Below are 18373 nucleotides of genomic sequence, written 5' to 3'. Positions count from 1 at the left end.
CAAGTCGGTGTGCGTCAAAGCCACCACGTCAAATCATGATGTTTGCCACAACCACTACGTCTAACCTAATACTCGCAAAACAATTCTTCTAACGACTTATGCTATATAAAAGGATATAGTCTTAGATTGTGTGGATGTATAATTTAATCATGGAATCTTAATGTGCCGATGTCGTATTACAAAAGTCATGACATGCTTGTTTTATTTAATGGATTCGATGAAAGATGATTTAATATGGTATCTATATAATTATGTCTCTTTTATTCAATAACAAAAACGTTTTAATGGTCAGTCACGAAAATATAACTTTTTCATCAAATCATATATATTTTTAAAATATGTCATCTTTTAATTTATTTATTTTCTACTCCCTAAGAATGTCATATTAAAAATAATTTTCTATTTTTTAATAAATGATTCAAACTCGGTCCTCTATTCCATTTCGGATCATGTTTCTATTCCATCTTTAACCCGCTTCATATCGCAATCCGGGTCTTCACCGACGACGACACCACCACCGCTTCCGTCCTCATCCGTGGCCACTACTCAGCCGTCTAAAAATCCCCTCCGGCTTACATAACCAGTCACAGATAAGAAACCACTCCCTTACATGCTCACATTCAATTCATAACCTAATTGAATGTTGCCGATAAACCCTAATCCCATCTTCACCAAACCCCCAACTACCACCTACCTAACACTTCCCCCAACCCTCCTCCGCACCCGCGCTGCCTCCGATAACCTGAATTGGTCCTTCAGTTTCTCCGCCGCAGCTGACTCCACCGGAAAACTCAATAACAATGAATTCGTTAGCCCTCCAATGGCTGTGGAGAAGAAGCGTACTCGTAACCTAGGTAACGATAGTAATTATAGCAGTACTACCAAAGTTAACGCGAAGGAGAGATGGTCGCGTGATCGTGAGAGTTACTTGACTGATGACGACGACCCGCTGCCTCTCCCGATGACGTATCCAGACACATCACCTGTATCGCCTGATGTTATCGATCGGAGGTTACGCTGCGATCCATTGATTGAGGTTTGTTGTCTGTTCTCTATAAGATATTGAGCTTCTTTTCATGGCTATCCGGTTTTGCGTCTGATGATACACGATAACAAGAAGAAATCTATCATTTTGAGTGTCGAATTCTCCTTTATGATTCTGTTAGATGGTACATTCATTGATTTTAACTCCATAACCAGTCATATCGCCCTTCCAGCATATGCATTGTGAAGAACAGTCTTCATTCCAAAATCAAAATCGTATCTTTTTAGCTGTATCTTTGCAAGGATCTTCGTAACTTAATTTGGTACTAATTTCTGCAAGATTCATGTAGGATTGTAAGGAAGTAGTTTACGAATGGACTGGAAGATGTAGAAGTTGTCAAGGATCAGGATACGCGAGTTATTACAACAAAAGGGGAAGGGAAGTCACCTGCAAATGTATACCATGCCAAGGAATAGGTAATGTTACTATGTAATCACTAATTCCATTACCTTTCTTAACACATTACACTATCAATTCCATTCCTTTTGTCATTCCATTCCATCAAGAAAGTTTGAATATGGATTCTTTTATGATACAGGTTATGTCCAGAAGATCACAGCACGCAAGGATATTGATGTAATGGAAGATTTGGAGAATGGAAAACCACCTTGACACCACCCACAAAAGTTTATATAATTATTGTTTTATAATTCCGGTTTTGTTGTAATTCTTGTTAATTTATGGTGTACTTACAGATGGTGGTAGAATAGAATGAGAACATACATTTGTTTCGAAATTATTTAAACAATAAATTAGTATTTTTTTATAGGCTTTTAATGTTTGATGTATTTACAATTTACAAAAAACCTTTTATTTTCCATTTAGTGAACATGTCATTTGTCATATTTTTTTTATTAATAACTTAGCTTTACTGCATTTTGTCTTGACTTTATTAAAATGTAGTTATTAAACCATAAAAAATGCACAAAACATAATGGCTTTTAAGCAAGTGTTATAACAAATAATTAAAGCAAGTGTTATAACCAATATATGCCAGCAATATAACCAATTTGTTATTAGATATACCAATTTATGCATATGATAAATTGGTAGATTTCTAGTAACAGATTAAAACATGATTGTACAAGAGGAAAATCAACCATTAACAATGACTTAAATATAACAAAGTATGCTAAAACCAAAATATCATATCATTTTAGCCACAATAATACTAACCAATACTAGAAAAAAGAAAAAAGAAAAAAGAAAAACATAGCTTTAAATTAACCAGGTGAATCAGATGTTGATAACCCTACCAATAATCCCCACAAGAACACTTCCCTTCTTTAAAATGATGAAACCTTTTATTATCTCTAACAATCAATTCCCTCCCCACAATCCTCGACATAATCTTGATAGCATTATGACAATCACCACAAACACGAAGATTCTTTATAATCCTTAAAGGTGTTCTTGCAGGAGTAGAAATTAATCCATAAGCAATTGCCAATCTTTCGCTATGATAAAGTAAAGCCTGTTCTTTAGCTTCTTGATCAATATCATGAAGAACATACCTGGTATCCGGGACATAACTCTGTTCTTTATTTGCAGCCCTAAACTTTTCTTCATCTTTGTATAAACTAGGGTTTCTAAACTCACCCACCCTGTTCTTACCTTCAAGCATGTTAATGGCAGAAAATTTCTTCGGAAGTGGCGTTGGAATCTTTTTTGGGTCAATCTTTGATGGATCAAGATTGATTAATATCTCTTCAGCTCTGTCTTCAAGATCGATATCTCCATGGATTCGAGCATAGTTCATTACAGCTTCCCAGATTTCTGATGTGGGTTCAAATGGTAATGTCTGGATGTACTCCAAAGCTTGATCAAGGTGTCCAGATTTTCCAAAAATGGCTAAAACCCCTAAATAATGTTCGATTTTGGGAGAAATTCCGTATTCTTTTTGCATTGATTCAAAGTGTATGAATCCTTCTTCAATGGCTTCAGCACCTGCACAAGATTCAAGAACAGCAAGGAAGGTTTCTTCGTTTGGTTGTAATCCATGGTTTCTCATCTGTTCAAACATTTCTAATCCATCATCTCCTAATCCGTTTGAGGCGTACCCGCTTATGATCAGATGCCAAGTGTCCATGGTTTTGTCAGACATATGATCGAACACTCGGCGTGCGTCTACCATGCTTCCACACTTGCTGTACATGTCGATTACTTTGTGAGTCAATTGGATTTCACCTCTGTAGCTCGATCTCAAGAAGTAATCATGGACTTTTTTAGCATCCTCAAGCTTCTTGAATTTCCCACATAACGCAAATAGAGCATTAAAGCACTCAGCATCTGCAAGTTCACCCTCGTCCATTAGTTCAATGGCTTCCTTAAGCTTTCCCTCTCTGCATATCTTTAACAAATCAACTTTCGCACTGGAAGCATGACTACTAGCTCTCTGTACTTCATCATTATTCCTAGCAATAGGGATCCGTGGTATATGGGTTTCGCTAGGATTAGGGTTTTGGGGCGAGTACTTGGAGGGTTGATGTTGTTGGAAATTCTGTCTCTGAATTGGGGGTTGTGGAGGATAATTCTGACTCTGAATTGGGGGTTGTGGAGGATAATTCTGACGCTGATTAGTGTTCGTCTGGTAAAAGCTTTGTCTCCCATCATTTGAGGGATAATTTTGACGATGACTAGGGTTCTCCTGGTTAAAACTTTGCTGCCCCGCAACCGGCGGATAATTCTGGCGCTGATTAGGATACTCCTGGTGATAATTTTTCTGCCCGGCATTTGGAGGATAATTCTGACGCTGATTAGGGTTCTCCGGATAGAAGTTCTGCTGCGCAGGATTTGGTTGATTCGGATACCTCTGATCCCGATTATCCCATTGATTGAGGTTCCCTTGTTGATGATTGTGTTGTAGATTCCATGGGTTAGTGTTTATTTGATCATTCGGGGGTGAATCGAAGCTGTTTGGGGCGGTCGATGTAGAGAGGGTTTTGAGGGAGTTGCGGATGAAAATGGAATGAGAAGAGCGTATACAAGTTACCTTGAATGAAGAAGTGAGAGTGCCTCTGCGAATCGCCATTAGAGACGCCATTTTTCTGGGTTTTGAATGAAGTCGTTAAACCCTAACGTGGTTTATGAACGAAGTAGTGAAGTGAGCAGACAGACGAATAAAACCATTTGGGCTCACGGAAACGGACCCTCTTATCGGGTCGGGTTATAGAAACTACAGTAACCGTCCCTCTACTAGAATGATTCATTCCATTCTTCAATAAAGGGTTGTTTTTTGTTTTGTTTTTTTTTTTTGAAAGAGATTTTTTTTTGTTTCATAATGGAATGGGATGAATATACTACATGATCCATATTTACATATATAACTTTTATTTACATACATATTAATTTAAATTTTCGTGGTGTTAATTCAATTATAACTTTCTTAAGAAAAAATATTTTTTTATGTTACAATTACTCAATTAGAGTTTAAATAAACATCCAAAATCAATTTGACTCCATGTCAATAAGGCTAAAGAACGGGAGATCATTATCAGGTCAACGACTAGACAACTTATCTCTTTATACGTTTTTTCAGTTAATCAGTCATAAAGAAGTATAACATTGTAGAAGCCTTTTCCGGTGCCAATGATTTAAGGCAGGGATATCACAATATGTACTAGAGGTTTATGACTTATCTGAATTGTCGTTAGATACGCAAAGCCTTCTCCGATAGAAATTTGGCTTCATCAATGATCAACTCTTAGTTTATACATCTTTGCTTTGATTATAGGTGGTATGTCTTTCAAAATTCAGATGTTTTTTTTATCGTTGCCATTATGTTGGTGGACTAAGTTAAGTGTTATGTTGGATACTCGGAGGGCTTAGTCTGCACAACTACGATGGAATATCTAATATGCAATTTTTAGTGGTGAGCGAAATGATAAATAAGTATAAACTAGTGTTTGAACATGTGGGTAACCACAGATCATGGTAATTGTTGTTTTTTTTGCCACCATTTGGTAAATGGTAAATGCATTCTATTATTATTGTTATTAAATATATGATAACTGCTTCCATCGACCAGAATGGTTATATAAGTAGTGTATTTGATAACGTTCGTTAATATTACATAAGATAATGATTTATATTTTTGCTGCAAATTTTGCAGATGAGAGCTTATAAGATCTGTAACTCTTCTCATTTCATAAATAATGGAGAAAAACAACCTTTTGTGCAAGAGAATGCAAGTTCGTGTCAAAAGGGTAATATGAAGGATAAAACCTTATTTCTGTTGGCACGAAAATCAAAGTCACGATACCATGTCAATTACATTTAAAAAAAAAGATGGATGACGGGACAAGTGATGATGTGTCTGAACTATCATCTGTAGGATTTTTTATTGAGAGAGACATTGGACCTTTTTTGTAATAGATAATTGAGAATGGGACCATTTTGTAACAGATTGTTGCCACAAGGACCGTTTCTGTAACAGATTTGTTATAGTGAAATATTATAGTAAAAGGGTATGATGTAATTACAAAGTAAAACAGGATAATAATGTTCATGTACAATAAACATACTAAAAATAACAAATTGGAAACTAAGTATTATTTGATATCAAACAAATTCATAGATACAACAAAAGATTACAACAACTATTTTGTATATGTCCGTCCCAATATGACATAGTTTTTAGTGATTATTTACAAATTAGTGTTTATAAAGATAATGTGTTGAATGTAGTCTATAGTATGGATGAAAAGTGATACAACAAAATACTACAGTAAGTCTATGTATGTTTTGAAAAGATCAAATAGTTTTACTGTTGTTTGGCATGTGTTCCTTCGTCTGCTTCGCCGTGGTTTTTGTATTTCATTCGTTTGGGACGTGATGTTTTTTGATCTGTGAAATAGATAGATGTTGGTTATGTGTTGGTTATAAATAAATTGTTATATGTTATTCATACGTATATGTTCTAATTGGAAGCGTTTTCTGATTTCACATGATTTAGACGGGGTGAGGTTGTCCGTAGTTGTGATGCTTTGCTGATCCATTGTTGTCGAAGGTGTAGTTGGTGTTTTTGGAGGTGATGTGATTGTTGGTTGTTATATGCAAGCAAGTAGTATAACCAACAAAGATTTTCAAGTGCTTTGGGCCTATGACTCATTAGGAAAGGGGATGTGGAGGAGGACGTTAACCATTGCATAAACGTGACATGGTTAAAGTGGATGAAGGCCATAGAAGCACTAGCATTGTGTGAAACCGAAGAGAAAACTTTATAGATGACAGTAAAGCCAACTCAAATATATGGAGGTTGTTTATGAAGAAATGTGAGAGGAAGATGTAAATCATGGAATGAAGATGTTGTGTACTTGTAGCAGATCATTGTTGGAAAGATACTGAATACGGCAATAAAAAAATTCATTGGGAGTTGTATCAATCATCGAAATCTTAAGGGAAATGAGATTATGGTAGGCAGGACATGTCTAGAGGAAGCAACTCAGGATAGGTAATATCTATCACAGTCAATAATGCAAGGAATAAAAGACACTTGAGAAGTGAAGATGACATGACCTATGAGAAGAAAGTGAAGATGGAATGGGGTCGAATAGGAATAAAAGACACTTAAAAGCAAGGTAGGGGAGTAATATATATACTATTTTATTTTATACTTTTGTGGTATATCGTATTTATATTTGTTTTCTATAGAAATAATCTCTCCAATTACCTTCAATATTCCATTCCATCCAACAAAACAAACCATTAAAACATGATTTAGCATGTTTCTGTGGGTAAATCCTAACTGTAAAAAGGTACACATAGAGGTGAGTTCACTTCATCATGAATTATGTACAACAAATCATGTGGAATTTTATACAACTTCAAGCTTTCATGAAATGTGCAAACTTATGAATACATTGTACCTACAAAAACCCCCATTAGAATTACAACTTTACAAAGCTACCCAAAAGAAGCACTAATACACACTTAAAATGAATATCCCCATCACCACCACCTATTATGTACACATCAAACCTAAATGACTCTTGTACCCACCACTTCCATGACACAATCTCCACCGCAGTCAAAGGGCACTCAAGTAATTTCACACAAGAGCCTTTGCAGGGAGTCACTAACATCACAATGACCCCACACTATTGTCCCATAAGCAAAACCAAAACTACTACATGTTTTCGCCTCTTGCTAATAAATACGTCTTCTTGTTTCTTGTTATAGTTTCACACTTCTGATGGCTTTTCCTAAAGAGGCTGAGATTGAGTTGTGCCCAAGTATTTATCCATGGAATCTTTTTTATGCTCCGGATCAAGGCTGAAGATGTCAATCACACCATGTTAATATAGAGATAATTTCAACAAATAGCAACAGACTTTCATCTATAAGTTGCTATACCTATTTCTGACACCAAGAAGTGCAGAGTGGACTGCACGTGCGGCGGCAGAAGCCGGAGCTATGGCGGCTCCGGGAGCGGCCTGCACCGCGGTAGACAAAGCGGACCCGACACCTGCCCCGCGTTGGTACTTTTTCAGGGGAGCCTGGACTAAAGCAGAGGCGGATCTTCCTATACCATCACTCATGGTCTCAAAAGCCTGTCACATGGATGAAATTTTTTCTTGTAAAAGGGTTTGAATCTTGATGTGTTAAAAAGACGAAAAAGCCCTTGATTACCTACCTGTTGTATCCCTTGGCGAGCATCTTTGGGTTGACTGGGTCGTCCATATGGGTTGACCCTGGTTTGTATAGGCCTTGGGATGGAAGTTGGTGAGGTGGTGGAAATTATTTCCTCTGCTTGGAGGAGGATGGCATGTACCCCTGCTGCCAAATGTGCCCCTAGTCCAATAGCTTCAAGTGAGACACTCCTCAAGAACCCAATTGTTCCTATACAAAATTTCAAGGATGATTCACTGAATTAATAAAAACAAAAAAAGTTTTTTTTTTTTTAGTTTATTATTTTACCTCTTTGCATGCCCTTCACTAATCTGCGATCTTTTTTATAGTTCTTTACAGGTAAAGAAACTAATTTTGCAGCACTTGAACCAATTGCAACTAGTGATCGAATTGGAGGAAGACCTTTCAGTAGTTTGTGAACCTGTAAAATGTATAATAAATACTATATAAACAAATGGCTATTTCTTGCATTTATCCCTGGAAATAATAATAAAATGAAAACCTGATTCTGGGAAATGTCTTCCAACCATTGGCCAATAATGGTCTCACATACACTGCTCCATCCATAAACACCAACAGCTTGAACATTTTTCAGTTGTAACTCTACACCCTGAAAATATAAAGTAACAAAATGACTATTAATTTATGTCGGATAAGAATAAAGTTGTAGTTAACCCCATAAAAACGAAAGAATATGCATGTAAATAAATCAAGAAAGTTACCTTCCATTGAAATAGATTAACAAGTTCCACATATTTCCCATGGCCTAAAGCAGGTAAGTCAACGCGAGAAGGAATGTAGTCAACACGAACAACAACAGGTGTTATGCTAAATTTCTGAAACAAAGATATTTGCCAGGTATGAGTACTAAAAGAACAACAAACAGAATTTATTTATGTGTAAATATATATAGCTTGCCTGGAAATAAGGAAGTAATGCCTCCTCTCGCAAATCTATTTCAAATGTTTCTTGTGAATGATCAGGAGACGAGTTCTTTCCACCAAAGAAATTGATTAAGAATTCAAGTTGGCTTTGATGAAGATGTAATCGAATAGGAAGCACTGAAATTTGTAACCTGAAAAAATATAGACATTGAAGAGATTAATGTCAACAAGCAAAGGAAGAAGAAATAGAAATCCAAACTTACCTATATTCTTCAAGAGGAATTGAAGGATGTGGTCTAACAGATTCTAAATCAAATTTCAAAGCCCTAGAACACGATTCCCTAGGGCGATCTTTTGATTGATAACACCCTAGAATCTGTCTCCATGGTGCTCGATTGCTGACATCATCGAGGCAGAGATCTTGAATTGAAACAGAAAGCTTAGAGACAGTTATTTCACCATCAGGGAACATATCATATTGAAAACCCATCTTTGAAAGCTTAAACTCTAAGCCTATATCTTTATTCCTCATGCAAGAATCGGTTGTATATTGCCAGTGGGACCCACCATAGAGTGTCCACCTTACATCCATATTTTTCAAAACCACACGACCCTCAACTTTTTTAGAGGGTCCACTTTCAACAAAATGTTTGGATTTTGTTTTTTCTCCATTACCAAAAACATGATCCTCAACAATTGTCAAAAGTGAATCCCCATACCATCCGCTTCCAACTTGCCCTTCAGTTTCCTTTAGAATTACCGTTTTGCCACTGGAACTTTGGTTGTTGAAGTACCCGTCTATGAACTCCAGTCCACTATCTTCCAACCCAAACATCTGAAATGGGACTTTAACAGGTGGCACAAATTCATGACTTTCATTCAAATCAAATGCTCCTTCAGATATTTCATCCATCAAGTTGACTGTATACGTTTCATGAAACTCAGAACTTGATGAAGCAGAATGGTGGCTTGAGCTTCTTGATTTGCAACTCTCTTGTGACATCTGGACATCATCCCACCTTGTTTGCAAATGAACAATTGATTCTTCAACATCAGGAGCAAAAATCTGCTGGATTTGAGCAGCAAGACGAGCAAGTCCTGATGTAGAATCTTGGCAAGTTTCTAGAACAATATGAGATTCATGACATTCCATTTCCCATTCATGTCCATTTACACAATTTGTTCTTAAAACAGCTTCGATATGTGTTTCTTCTGCAACTTTTACATACCCAAATCTTCGAAGATTCTGCTCACTGTAAGATCTTTCAAGATTCTTAACACCAGATTCTTCACATAACAGTAGGCCTAAATCATGACCTTTGATTTCATACTCCTTTTGGACTGAATTAGGTGATGAAACATTTGAAAGTTTCAAACTTGATGATGCTAGAAAACCAGAAACACGAGGTTCAGAATCTTGTTGAGATGTAGGATTACTTGAGTATGGTTCATAGCTCAAACCGATATCAATCAAGTTAAGAACAAAAGAAGAGCCAGAAATTGTATCTTCCTTTTGGTCACTTTCGGTTGAAGTCTGGCTGAAAAAAGATATGATAGCATCAAACCAATCCAAACGACCACCTATGGCAACTATAGTGGCACATCTGATGTTTATAGATACTTGACTCATAAAAGTTTGTGGGTCCCACATGTGTATGATATCAGACCCTGGAAGCCTAGAAGACAGTATGTTTGAACCTTCACCATTTCCACGTCCCTTTGTGGAGTTTTCACATGAGATAAGAAGAAAGTTTTTACCAGAAACTTCTGTAGTAGAACCCAAAAGATCTCCCTCACCATGACCCACCCAAAGAAAACTGGCCCCACATATTCCCCCTGTATTTGACACAGTTAACAACTCAAAGTTTCCAACTTTTAGTTTCAGATTACACCAAGATCCCGGAAGTTCATTCCGAATCGAGTCTTTCATTCCCTCCATTGCTACTGAAATCTCCACAAGATTGCATTCAAGAAAGATTGATGATTGAGATGATGAGTGTTTTTGTGTAGTGGGAACTTGATTAGGGGATATGTGTGATAACCAATCGGTGATTTGGTGTGAAAGATTATGTATGTTTTGATATAAAGAACTGTTTAAATTGATGGTGACTGGAGATAAACGAGCATGAATGAAAAATGAAGAGGTTAAAACCATTTCTTCTCGTGTTTGAGTATTGAAGTCTTCTAAATCCTTAGTTGTGGTTACAAATGCAAACCCATGGCCTTTTCCTGTTGATTTATTCCTACTAGTGGTTCCATCTGAAGTAGAAAGAATCTTGGCTTTTTTTGTTATCCAAGGACCAGTCACAGCATTGTCTTGAAATATCATACTGAAAACAGATGGATGCCCTGTTTTATCAAATACCGATAATACCCTTTCCACACGAAATTTGAGATTTTGCATGTCATTCACAAAGTAGACTGATATATTTCCTACACTCAAGTGGAAGGAACGCGAGGGTGTGACACGAAATCTTTGACTTGATTTGACCTTCCCCAAGGGCAATGGAGAAAAAAAATCAATGACAATGAACTCATTCCATGATAAGTAGGTTTTATATTCTTGATTTTGATTTTTCTCACATGGAAAACATAACACCATTCTTGCATCAAGAAGAAAGATGTTGCCTCTTAGAACTTCTCTATGTGAGTGATTTGGGGTGATATTGATATCACCACTGATCGATGCAGAAAGGTCCTTTTTGACATATATTTCACGAGATTTTTCTATTTCTTTGAAAAGATCCAGCACTGTAGTTATCAGATGAAAGTTTACCCAGAAAACGAGTGGTGGAAGTTTTATAGAAAAAGATTTTGGCTGTGACTTGACATCTTGGGAAACAGTAGGTGTGATAAACTGGCATTGTGTGACACCAGAAGTTTTAAGAATCAAAACCTTTGCCACGTCATCACTGTAAATACCTCGATAACCTCTTTGTGAAACGTTTGGAGAATCACTTTGAACCTGAAAACTCAAAGGAGGACAAGCACCTTCAACTGCAGCTTGCTTCTTTCTGATCAATGAATCTTGAGTTTTCACATTTGAATCGGATGTATTGCTGAAATGATCAGCTACCTCAATATGGTTGATTGATGCTTCAAAGTTTGATTCTCGGGGACACACCTGTTACCTTATCAAATTTTAAACTTAGTTTAAAGGGAAATGTGATTTAAAAATAAAAGCCTACACACACAATCATTACCTGTAACATAAGCTGCATCTCATGAAAATCTGCATTTATATAATGGATACAAGAAGGCTTCTTGTCTTCATCCACAAAGGAAAACAAGATTACAATATGTGTGATCCTTGCCTTGAGACTAGTTTCAACATGTTTCTGTTCTGCATCACATTGAGAAACAAGAATCATAAACATTGTACAGATACACAGTCAAACTGCTTACTTTCAGTTTCATTTTTTTCAAGAAATTGTTGAATTTACACATACCAGAGGGGATATGAAGAGATCCAGAAGCAAGATTAGATGCAGCAGTTATGGCACTGAAAACAGAACATGTCCAATTCCACATCCCACTGTTCCCCAATGCAGATTGTGAAGTTCTCAATTCATCAAAGCATTCAAAGAATTGATCCACACTGGCATCAATATCTGGTTCTTCAGTTTTCGTGTCTAGGTTACTGGTAACAGGTGATGTCATCCAATCTGATATTAAATGTGACCCTCTAAGTAAAGCATCCAGATATGATTCTGTTTCAGGTTTCTGAGAGGGTTTATCAGATGAAAACTCTGATGAATAACCATGGAATGATGCATTGTAGTATACAGATTCGTTCGGTTTATTGTCCATAAAACTCTTGTGGTCGTTCTCCAGTTCCTCAAAAACATGCATTAAATACATAAAGCTTTTTAAGGAACTGGGTTGTAATCTTATTTCTAGAGGATCAATAAAAACATCAGCATCTAGTTTTCTGATATCTAAAGAACCATTCTTCCATGGTATACTTAATTTTATCGTCCCTGAAAATCCTCCCTTTTCTCCTGTAATGACTGGAGTACATGGAAATGCTGATTTGTTGCCAAAATCATCTAGCTGAAGAAACTCAAGAACTGCTCCATCAAATTTTAAAAAATTTGTCAGTTGACTTAGGCCAAGAAAACCATCAACTGTCCTTTGACTATCAAGGTCAACATCTTCAGAAATTCCAGTTCCACATTGCACTTCACCAATTCGTAATACCAAGGTCCTGGAAAACCCTTTTTCTTTTGGTTCTTCTAGAAATGGATCAAGGGCAACAATCATTTTCTTGATTTTGACATGAAAGCTTGTGAGCAACCATTTAACCATTTTAGCAATGGTTTTGACTCCTTCATGAATGTCCACAGAAGGATTTGTCATTGTACTGTTGACCAAATCTTGTTCTGGTGTCGTGAATCCATGACTGGTGTAGGTATTACTATCTTGACCAGAAGTAGAAGGTTCGTCTGCGGCTTGAGAACTTCTTTTCCTACCAGGAGCAAGGACAATTTCGAGTTCTTCAACCTCAATTTCACAATTTCTACGCTTCCATGGAAGTCTAACTGTTAGAGAACCTATGGATCCTTCTTTAACAACCAATACGGCTGCTTCACCAAACTGAAAATACAAGCATAAACCAGCACATGTGTAAGTGTTACGTATGGAATTCCCAATTACCCTTGAATATCAGTTCAAACTCTCGTTCTTGAACAAAATCATGCGATTCATATCAAAATTCCGTAAAACAAAGACAAGAAACTAACCTTCTTATTAATAAAATCGACGTTAAGTGCCAAATCAGAAAGCTGAATTGTGCCGTTGCTAAGCTGAACATCAAGCTGATTAAGATCGATGTCGCCAAGAATAAGTTGCCCTAATTTCTTCTTCAACAAAAACTTGCACACCTTCTTTATGGCCAACCGATAGAAGACCGACTCCGCCGATTTGGCGAAGTTAGAAAGCATCTTTCTAAGAAATTTAATGTTTAGGGCTTCTGAGAAGAATTAGGGTTTTGGAAACGGAGAATTTGGTCGTGAATCCTGATTGAGAAAGGTCGAAGCTTTCGCGTCCATCCAAGCAGGAAGAGAGAGAAAGATTGGGATGAAAGTTTAATATAATGATTGTGTTGATTGAGAAGTAAACAGACAAATACAGGGATTTCCTCAAGCTTCCAAGTCTCCTTGAGACTTGCTTCGAATCTTTCATGATCATCGGATAAATATATATATTTACATAAAACCCCCCTTTACTTATGTAGGTTTTGCCTTTTACAAAAGGGTCACTGTTACTTTGTTAGTGCCGTTCGTTAAAAAGCCCTCGAAAAGGAAATAAAAGTAGAGATGCTTTACAAAAAGACAATATTATTATTGAGCTTCAAGTAGAGATGATAATAGGATGGATATTGAGGACAAAATCTTATATTTATTATTAAAACTGTATTTAAATTTAGACTTTATCTTTTCGGATTTACCGTATATCTATCGAGTATTCAATTTATGATCTGAATATGTTAATATTCATTTGTTAGAATTTCGTTATCTAAAATCCGATCATACTCTTATTCAAATATGACTTAAATTTTTTTGATAATTATAAAAGTCCTAACAATTTTATTATCTAACAAAATCGTCAAAGATATGGAAGTCGGCGTCGACATGTCTGTAAGACTAGACTTACAAAAAGTAGATTTTTAGTGTCGTCAAGCACCTCATGCTTAGGATTTTCTGCTAACTATTTTTATTAATGACCACAGACAGCATACGTCTCTTGTGAAATATCATACTATCCTTCGATACCGCTTTATGATTCATTTATTCCCGATTGACGAGATATGTCCAGTTTGCCACAAGCATGTTTAAACTCATTTGGGGAACATGCAGTTCATTATAGAGAGTTTCATAGCTTCAAATATCGACATGATGTGGTTACAGATGTTCTCTTTGATGTTTGTCGGCGTGTTGGTATTTTCGTCAAGAAAGAAGCGGTTTTTGACTGACCCGCTTGATGAAAGAGTCACACTCAGACCGACAGACAGTTTGGTCTTTGGATGGGTAGGAGGGAAGCAAGTTTGTGTGGATCTTATTGGGATCTCCCCTCTTGTGGGTTTTGAGGAATGGGGGTTAGCGTGTGTAAAGTGACAACACACGAGAATGCATGCATTGAAAATCGACTTGTGTTTATAACTTTCGCATTTGACACATCTGGTTTTCTCGCATCAGAGTCGGTGAAGTTCTTCAAAAAAGTCCAATAGGTCATGCATAATAATGTTATATCTCCTAGATCCACAAGTGTTGTTTTCAAAAGAATTATTTTTGCAATCTTAAAGGAACTAGCGGCATAATTTGTTGTTCGTTTGCCTTCCATCGATATTTTTTGCCTTGTTTAAGAAGTTTGGGTTTAATTATATATAAAACAAAATTCGATTAAATAACTATAATCATCATCATACAAAGTTTGAAATATATAAAATAATTTAAATAATAACATAAATAGTAAAAACAATCTTAAAAATGGTGAAACAACAAATACGGGAGACGAGAGACGATTATGGAGTCTAAACATCTCAACTTTAGGATTTTAATTTTGAATATTGACATAGACGACTTGACTTAATATCAATCTAGAGGTTGGAGAACGAAAAGTCGGAAGTCTAAAGATTCTAACTTCGAAATTTTAATTTTAAATTGTAAAACTTTATGGCATTCACCACTACCATAAACCATTTCAAACAATTTTGATTATTGTTGACATGATTATTCTTACTTTGTCCTAGTAATATTTAAATAACATAATTAAACCAATTCTGTATTTTTCACAATGCACTATTTAAAATGTGAAATAATAAGGTTCCAATAATCTAACATCATCAATTAGCTGCAATGTAAAATTTCTTTGGGAAAAAAATTTCCTTTAGATGATTCGGCTACTTTCATTCCCAAAAGTAACCCAAATTGCCCAAGTCCTTGAGTTTAAAAACATGACTTTGTTTGACGTATTAGCTGAAAAGCTAGCTGTTAGCTGAAAAGCTGACTGATAGCTGAAAAACTAGTTGTTAAATATAAAGTTAACTAATAACTGAAAAGCTAGCTGATAAAAAATGACGTTTGGTAAAACTAGCTGAAAAGCTAGTTGAAATATATAAAATTACATAAAAGGACATGTAAGAGCATGTGTTTCTATATTTAATTAAGAGGTGTATTTGGAAATTTTTAAAGAAGCTCCTAAAAAGCTAGTCTAAGTAGCTATTCGAAAAGCTAGCTTATAAGCTACTTTTTGGCTTACCAAACACGACAACATAAAAAAGCTCGAAAAATAAGCTAGTTGTGGCACGCCAAACACAGCCTTAACTGTAATTTGAGCTTGGCAATTTCAATGGAAGATGAACCTGTGATGATAATGTCGTCGACATACACCAACAAAGCAACATAATTCTTATTTTGACCTTTGTGAAATAGTGAATAATCTGATTTTGATTGATTAAAACCCATTGAAAGCATGAATTGAGAAAACTTCTCAAACCATTGTCGTGAAGCCTGTTTCAGTCCATATATAGATTTATGAAGTTTACACACACGCTTGGACTTTAAACATGCTGACAATTGTTCCCCCTAAAGATGAATACCATGTGGAATGTCCATGTAGACTTCCTCATGCAAGGTGTTGTTAAGAAATGCATTATTAACGTCTAATTGAACTAAATCCAATGATTTTGCAGCAGTTATAGCAAGAAGCATTTTACAGTGACAAGTTTGGCGACTGGTGAATAAGTATCAAAATAATCAACCCCTTCTTGTTGTTTAAAGCCCTTAGCCACCAAACGAGCTTTATGTCTTTCCACTTGACCATTTGATCCATATTTGACTTTATATACCCAACAACATCCAACTGAATTTTTACCATGAGGCAAGGGCATAATGGTCCAAGTATTATTTGCTTTCATAGCATCCAATTCAGATGACATTGCATCTCTCCATTCTTTAAATTGGCTTGCTTTAGCATATGTTTAACATCCTGTTTCGGATCGTTTTGCGATTCAAGGCTCGTGGGACGTAATCTGAGTATGAGAAGGTTTTAAGGCTTTGAAGGAGAAAGATTTTGGCCCTTTTTGGATATGAATAAGGTAGGCGATGTGATGAAAGGGTTTGGGTTGTGCTTTAGAGCCCAAAAGTATCGGTAAAGGCGTTGGCTCGATCTTTTATGAATTTTGGGTTTTACTCATGGAGTTTTGAGGCTGTGATGAGTTGCTTGAAGCATAGGCTACTCGCCACCTTTCCGTGGATATAAGGTTCGTTGGAAACGGACTTATAACGAAGAAGTTATGATAGTTTGAAGTTTTAGCAAGATTAGTCCTTCTTGAGAAATGGGTGGCTATTGGGTACGGGGGCGTACACTTGTGTACGCGTAGCGTACTCATGCGCTTTACATGATCACGGAAGCCACCTAGTACGTTGGGCGTACCAAAGGGTACGTTGGGTGTACTAGGTCCAGAAATAAACCCTAATATTTTGGGGTGTCCCTATTTAAGGAACATTATGGCCTCATTTTAGCCACCATTTCTAGCCTCCAAGCCCTCTCAAACCCTAATCTCGTTTCTCCTAGCTTGTGTGAGTATGGAGGCTCATTTGAGTGTTTGTGGTGAAGCTCTTGGTGAAGAGTGATCCTTGAAAGAGGATATCTTGTGCTTCTAGCTCTTGGATCTGAGTTCTACTCGTGTTGGTGCATCTCCCAGAGCTATCAAGTTCGAAACTTGATCATTGTTGTGCTAGTTTGTGACAACCGTCAAATTCTGGTCAAGTCAAAGTCAAAAAAAGTCAACAAGTCAAATCGGTCAAGTCAACTAACCCTTGTATACTAGGGTTTACGTTATGTATTTACTGTACAACTCACTATTTTAATAAGAAATCATCACTTGGAAAGTTCGTATTTTTAGATTTCTGTAACCCTAATCGGGGTAAGTGAGGTAACAAAACGATAAAACACTATTGCATACCCATCGGGGGTGTGTAAGATCCTTAAATATGGCTTAACGGGGTTTACGGACCTTGCGTTACGAAGCCGAACACTAAAAAAGATCACAAACATAGTCTCTCTCAACCTCTCTCACTCTATCTCTCTCTACCTCAAATCTCTCCAAGTATGTGAAATCTCTCCCAAATCTCTCTAAGTATGAGAAATCTCACCAAGTATGTGAAATCTCTCCCAAATCTCTCTAAGTATGAGAAATCTCTCCAAGTACGTGAAATCTCTCCCAAATCTCTCTAAGTATGAGAAATCTCTCCAAGTATGTGAAATCTCTCCCAAATCTCTCTAAGTATGAGAAATCTCTCCAAGTATGTGAAATCTCTCCCAAATCTCTTCCAAATCTCTCTCAAAAGTTTCTTTAACTTTTTATAGTCTTTCGGGTCATCCTGATCCTTAACCGGGTCAAAAACCGCTTAAAACGGGGTAAAAATGGGCAAGATAGCCTTAAGGAACCGAAACCCCTCTTTAAGGGGGCGAACCCTCTTAGAGTCGAAGGTCCCTTAAGGGACCTAAGCCTGCTGAACCAAAGTGATCATGACCGAACCCAAAGATAAGAGGCATCGAACCCGAACCTTGCACCAGGGACCGAACCGAGCTTCGCCTCTAGCCTTTGGACTGAGCCTTCCTTTCACCTTCGCCCCATTTCGCTCCTGACCACCTTCGCCTTCGAGCCCAGCAGCAGTAGGGACCGAACCTCAGCCCAGTACCGAGAAGTCTCGTAGATAGGCCAAATTCACCCGGTTTTCGACTACGACTTCATTTTAGGCCCGTTTTACATGATTTTAACGCGGGATTTTCACCCAAAATCATATTT

The 18373-nt window shown here is 36.8% G+C and overlaps 3 protein-coding genes across 3 annotated transcripts; 1 reads left to right on the top strand and 2 right to left on the bottom strand.

Moving 5' to 3' along the window:
- The first annotated feature begins 417 nt into the window (after positions 1-417).
- On the top strand, positions 418-1811 carry SCO2 (protein disulfide isomerase). Its single transcript, XM_079022516.1, has 3 exons — positions 418-1036; positions 1335-1461; positions 1584-1811. Exons 1-3 carry the CDS (start codon positions 641-643, stop codon positions 1655-1657), a joined length of 597 nt encoding a protein of 198 aa, XP_078878642.1. The 5' UTR covers positions 418-640; the 3' UTR covers positions 1658-1811.
- A 313-nt stretch (positions 1812-2124) lies between these two features.
- On the bottom strand, positions 2125-4153 carry LOC145073534 (Tetratricopeptide repeat (TPR)-like superfamily protein). Its single transcript, XM_079020079.1, has one exon. The coding sequence runs from the start codon at positions 4086-4088 to the stop codon at positions 2298-2300; it is 1791 nt and encodes a 596-aa protein (XP_078876205.1). The 5' UTR covers positions 4089-4153; the 3' UTR covers positions 2125-2297.
- Positions 4154-6814: 2661 nt separating this feature from the next.
- On the bottom strand, positions 6815-13739 carry ATG2 (autophagy 2). Its single transcript, XM_079020630.1, has 11 exons — positions 13302-13739; positions 12009-13155; positions 11763-11902; positions 8823-11683; positions 8594-8750; positions 8398-8511; positions 8178-8285; positions 7964-8096; positions 7680-7885; positions 7400-7596; positions 6815-7318 (listed from the first exon to the last, which is right to left on the bottom strand). Exons 1-11 carry the CDS (start codon positions 13500-13502, stop codon positions 7249-7251), a joined length of 5334 nt encoding a protein of 1777 aa, XP_078876756.1. The 5' UTR covers positions 13503-13739; the 3' UTR covers positions 6815-7248.
- Positions 13740-18373: the final 4634 nt, after the last annotated feature.

The sequence above is a fragment of the Lactuca serriola genome, chromosome 9, assembly GCF_051521515.1.
Source record: "Lactuca serriola cultivar US96UC23 chromosome 9, Lser_US96UC23_V15, whole genome shotgun sequence".
Taxonomy (NCBI): Eukaryota; Viridiplantae; Streptophyta; class Magnoliopsida; order Asterales; family Asteraceae; genus Lactuca; species Lactuca serriola.
The sequence above is the reverse complement of the archived record's forward strand: the minus strand, read 5'-3'. Positions and strand labels throughout refer to the sequence as shown.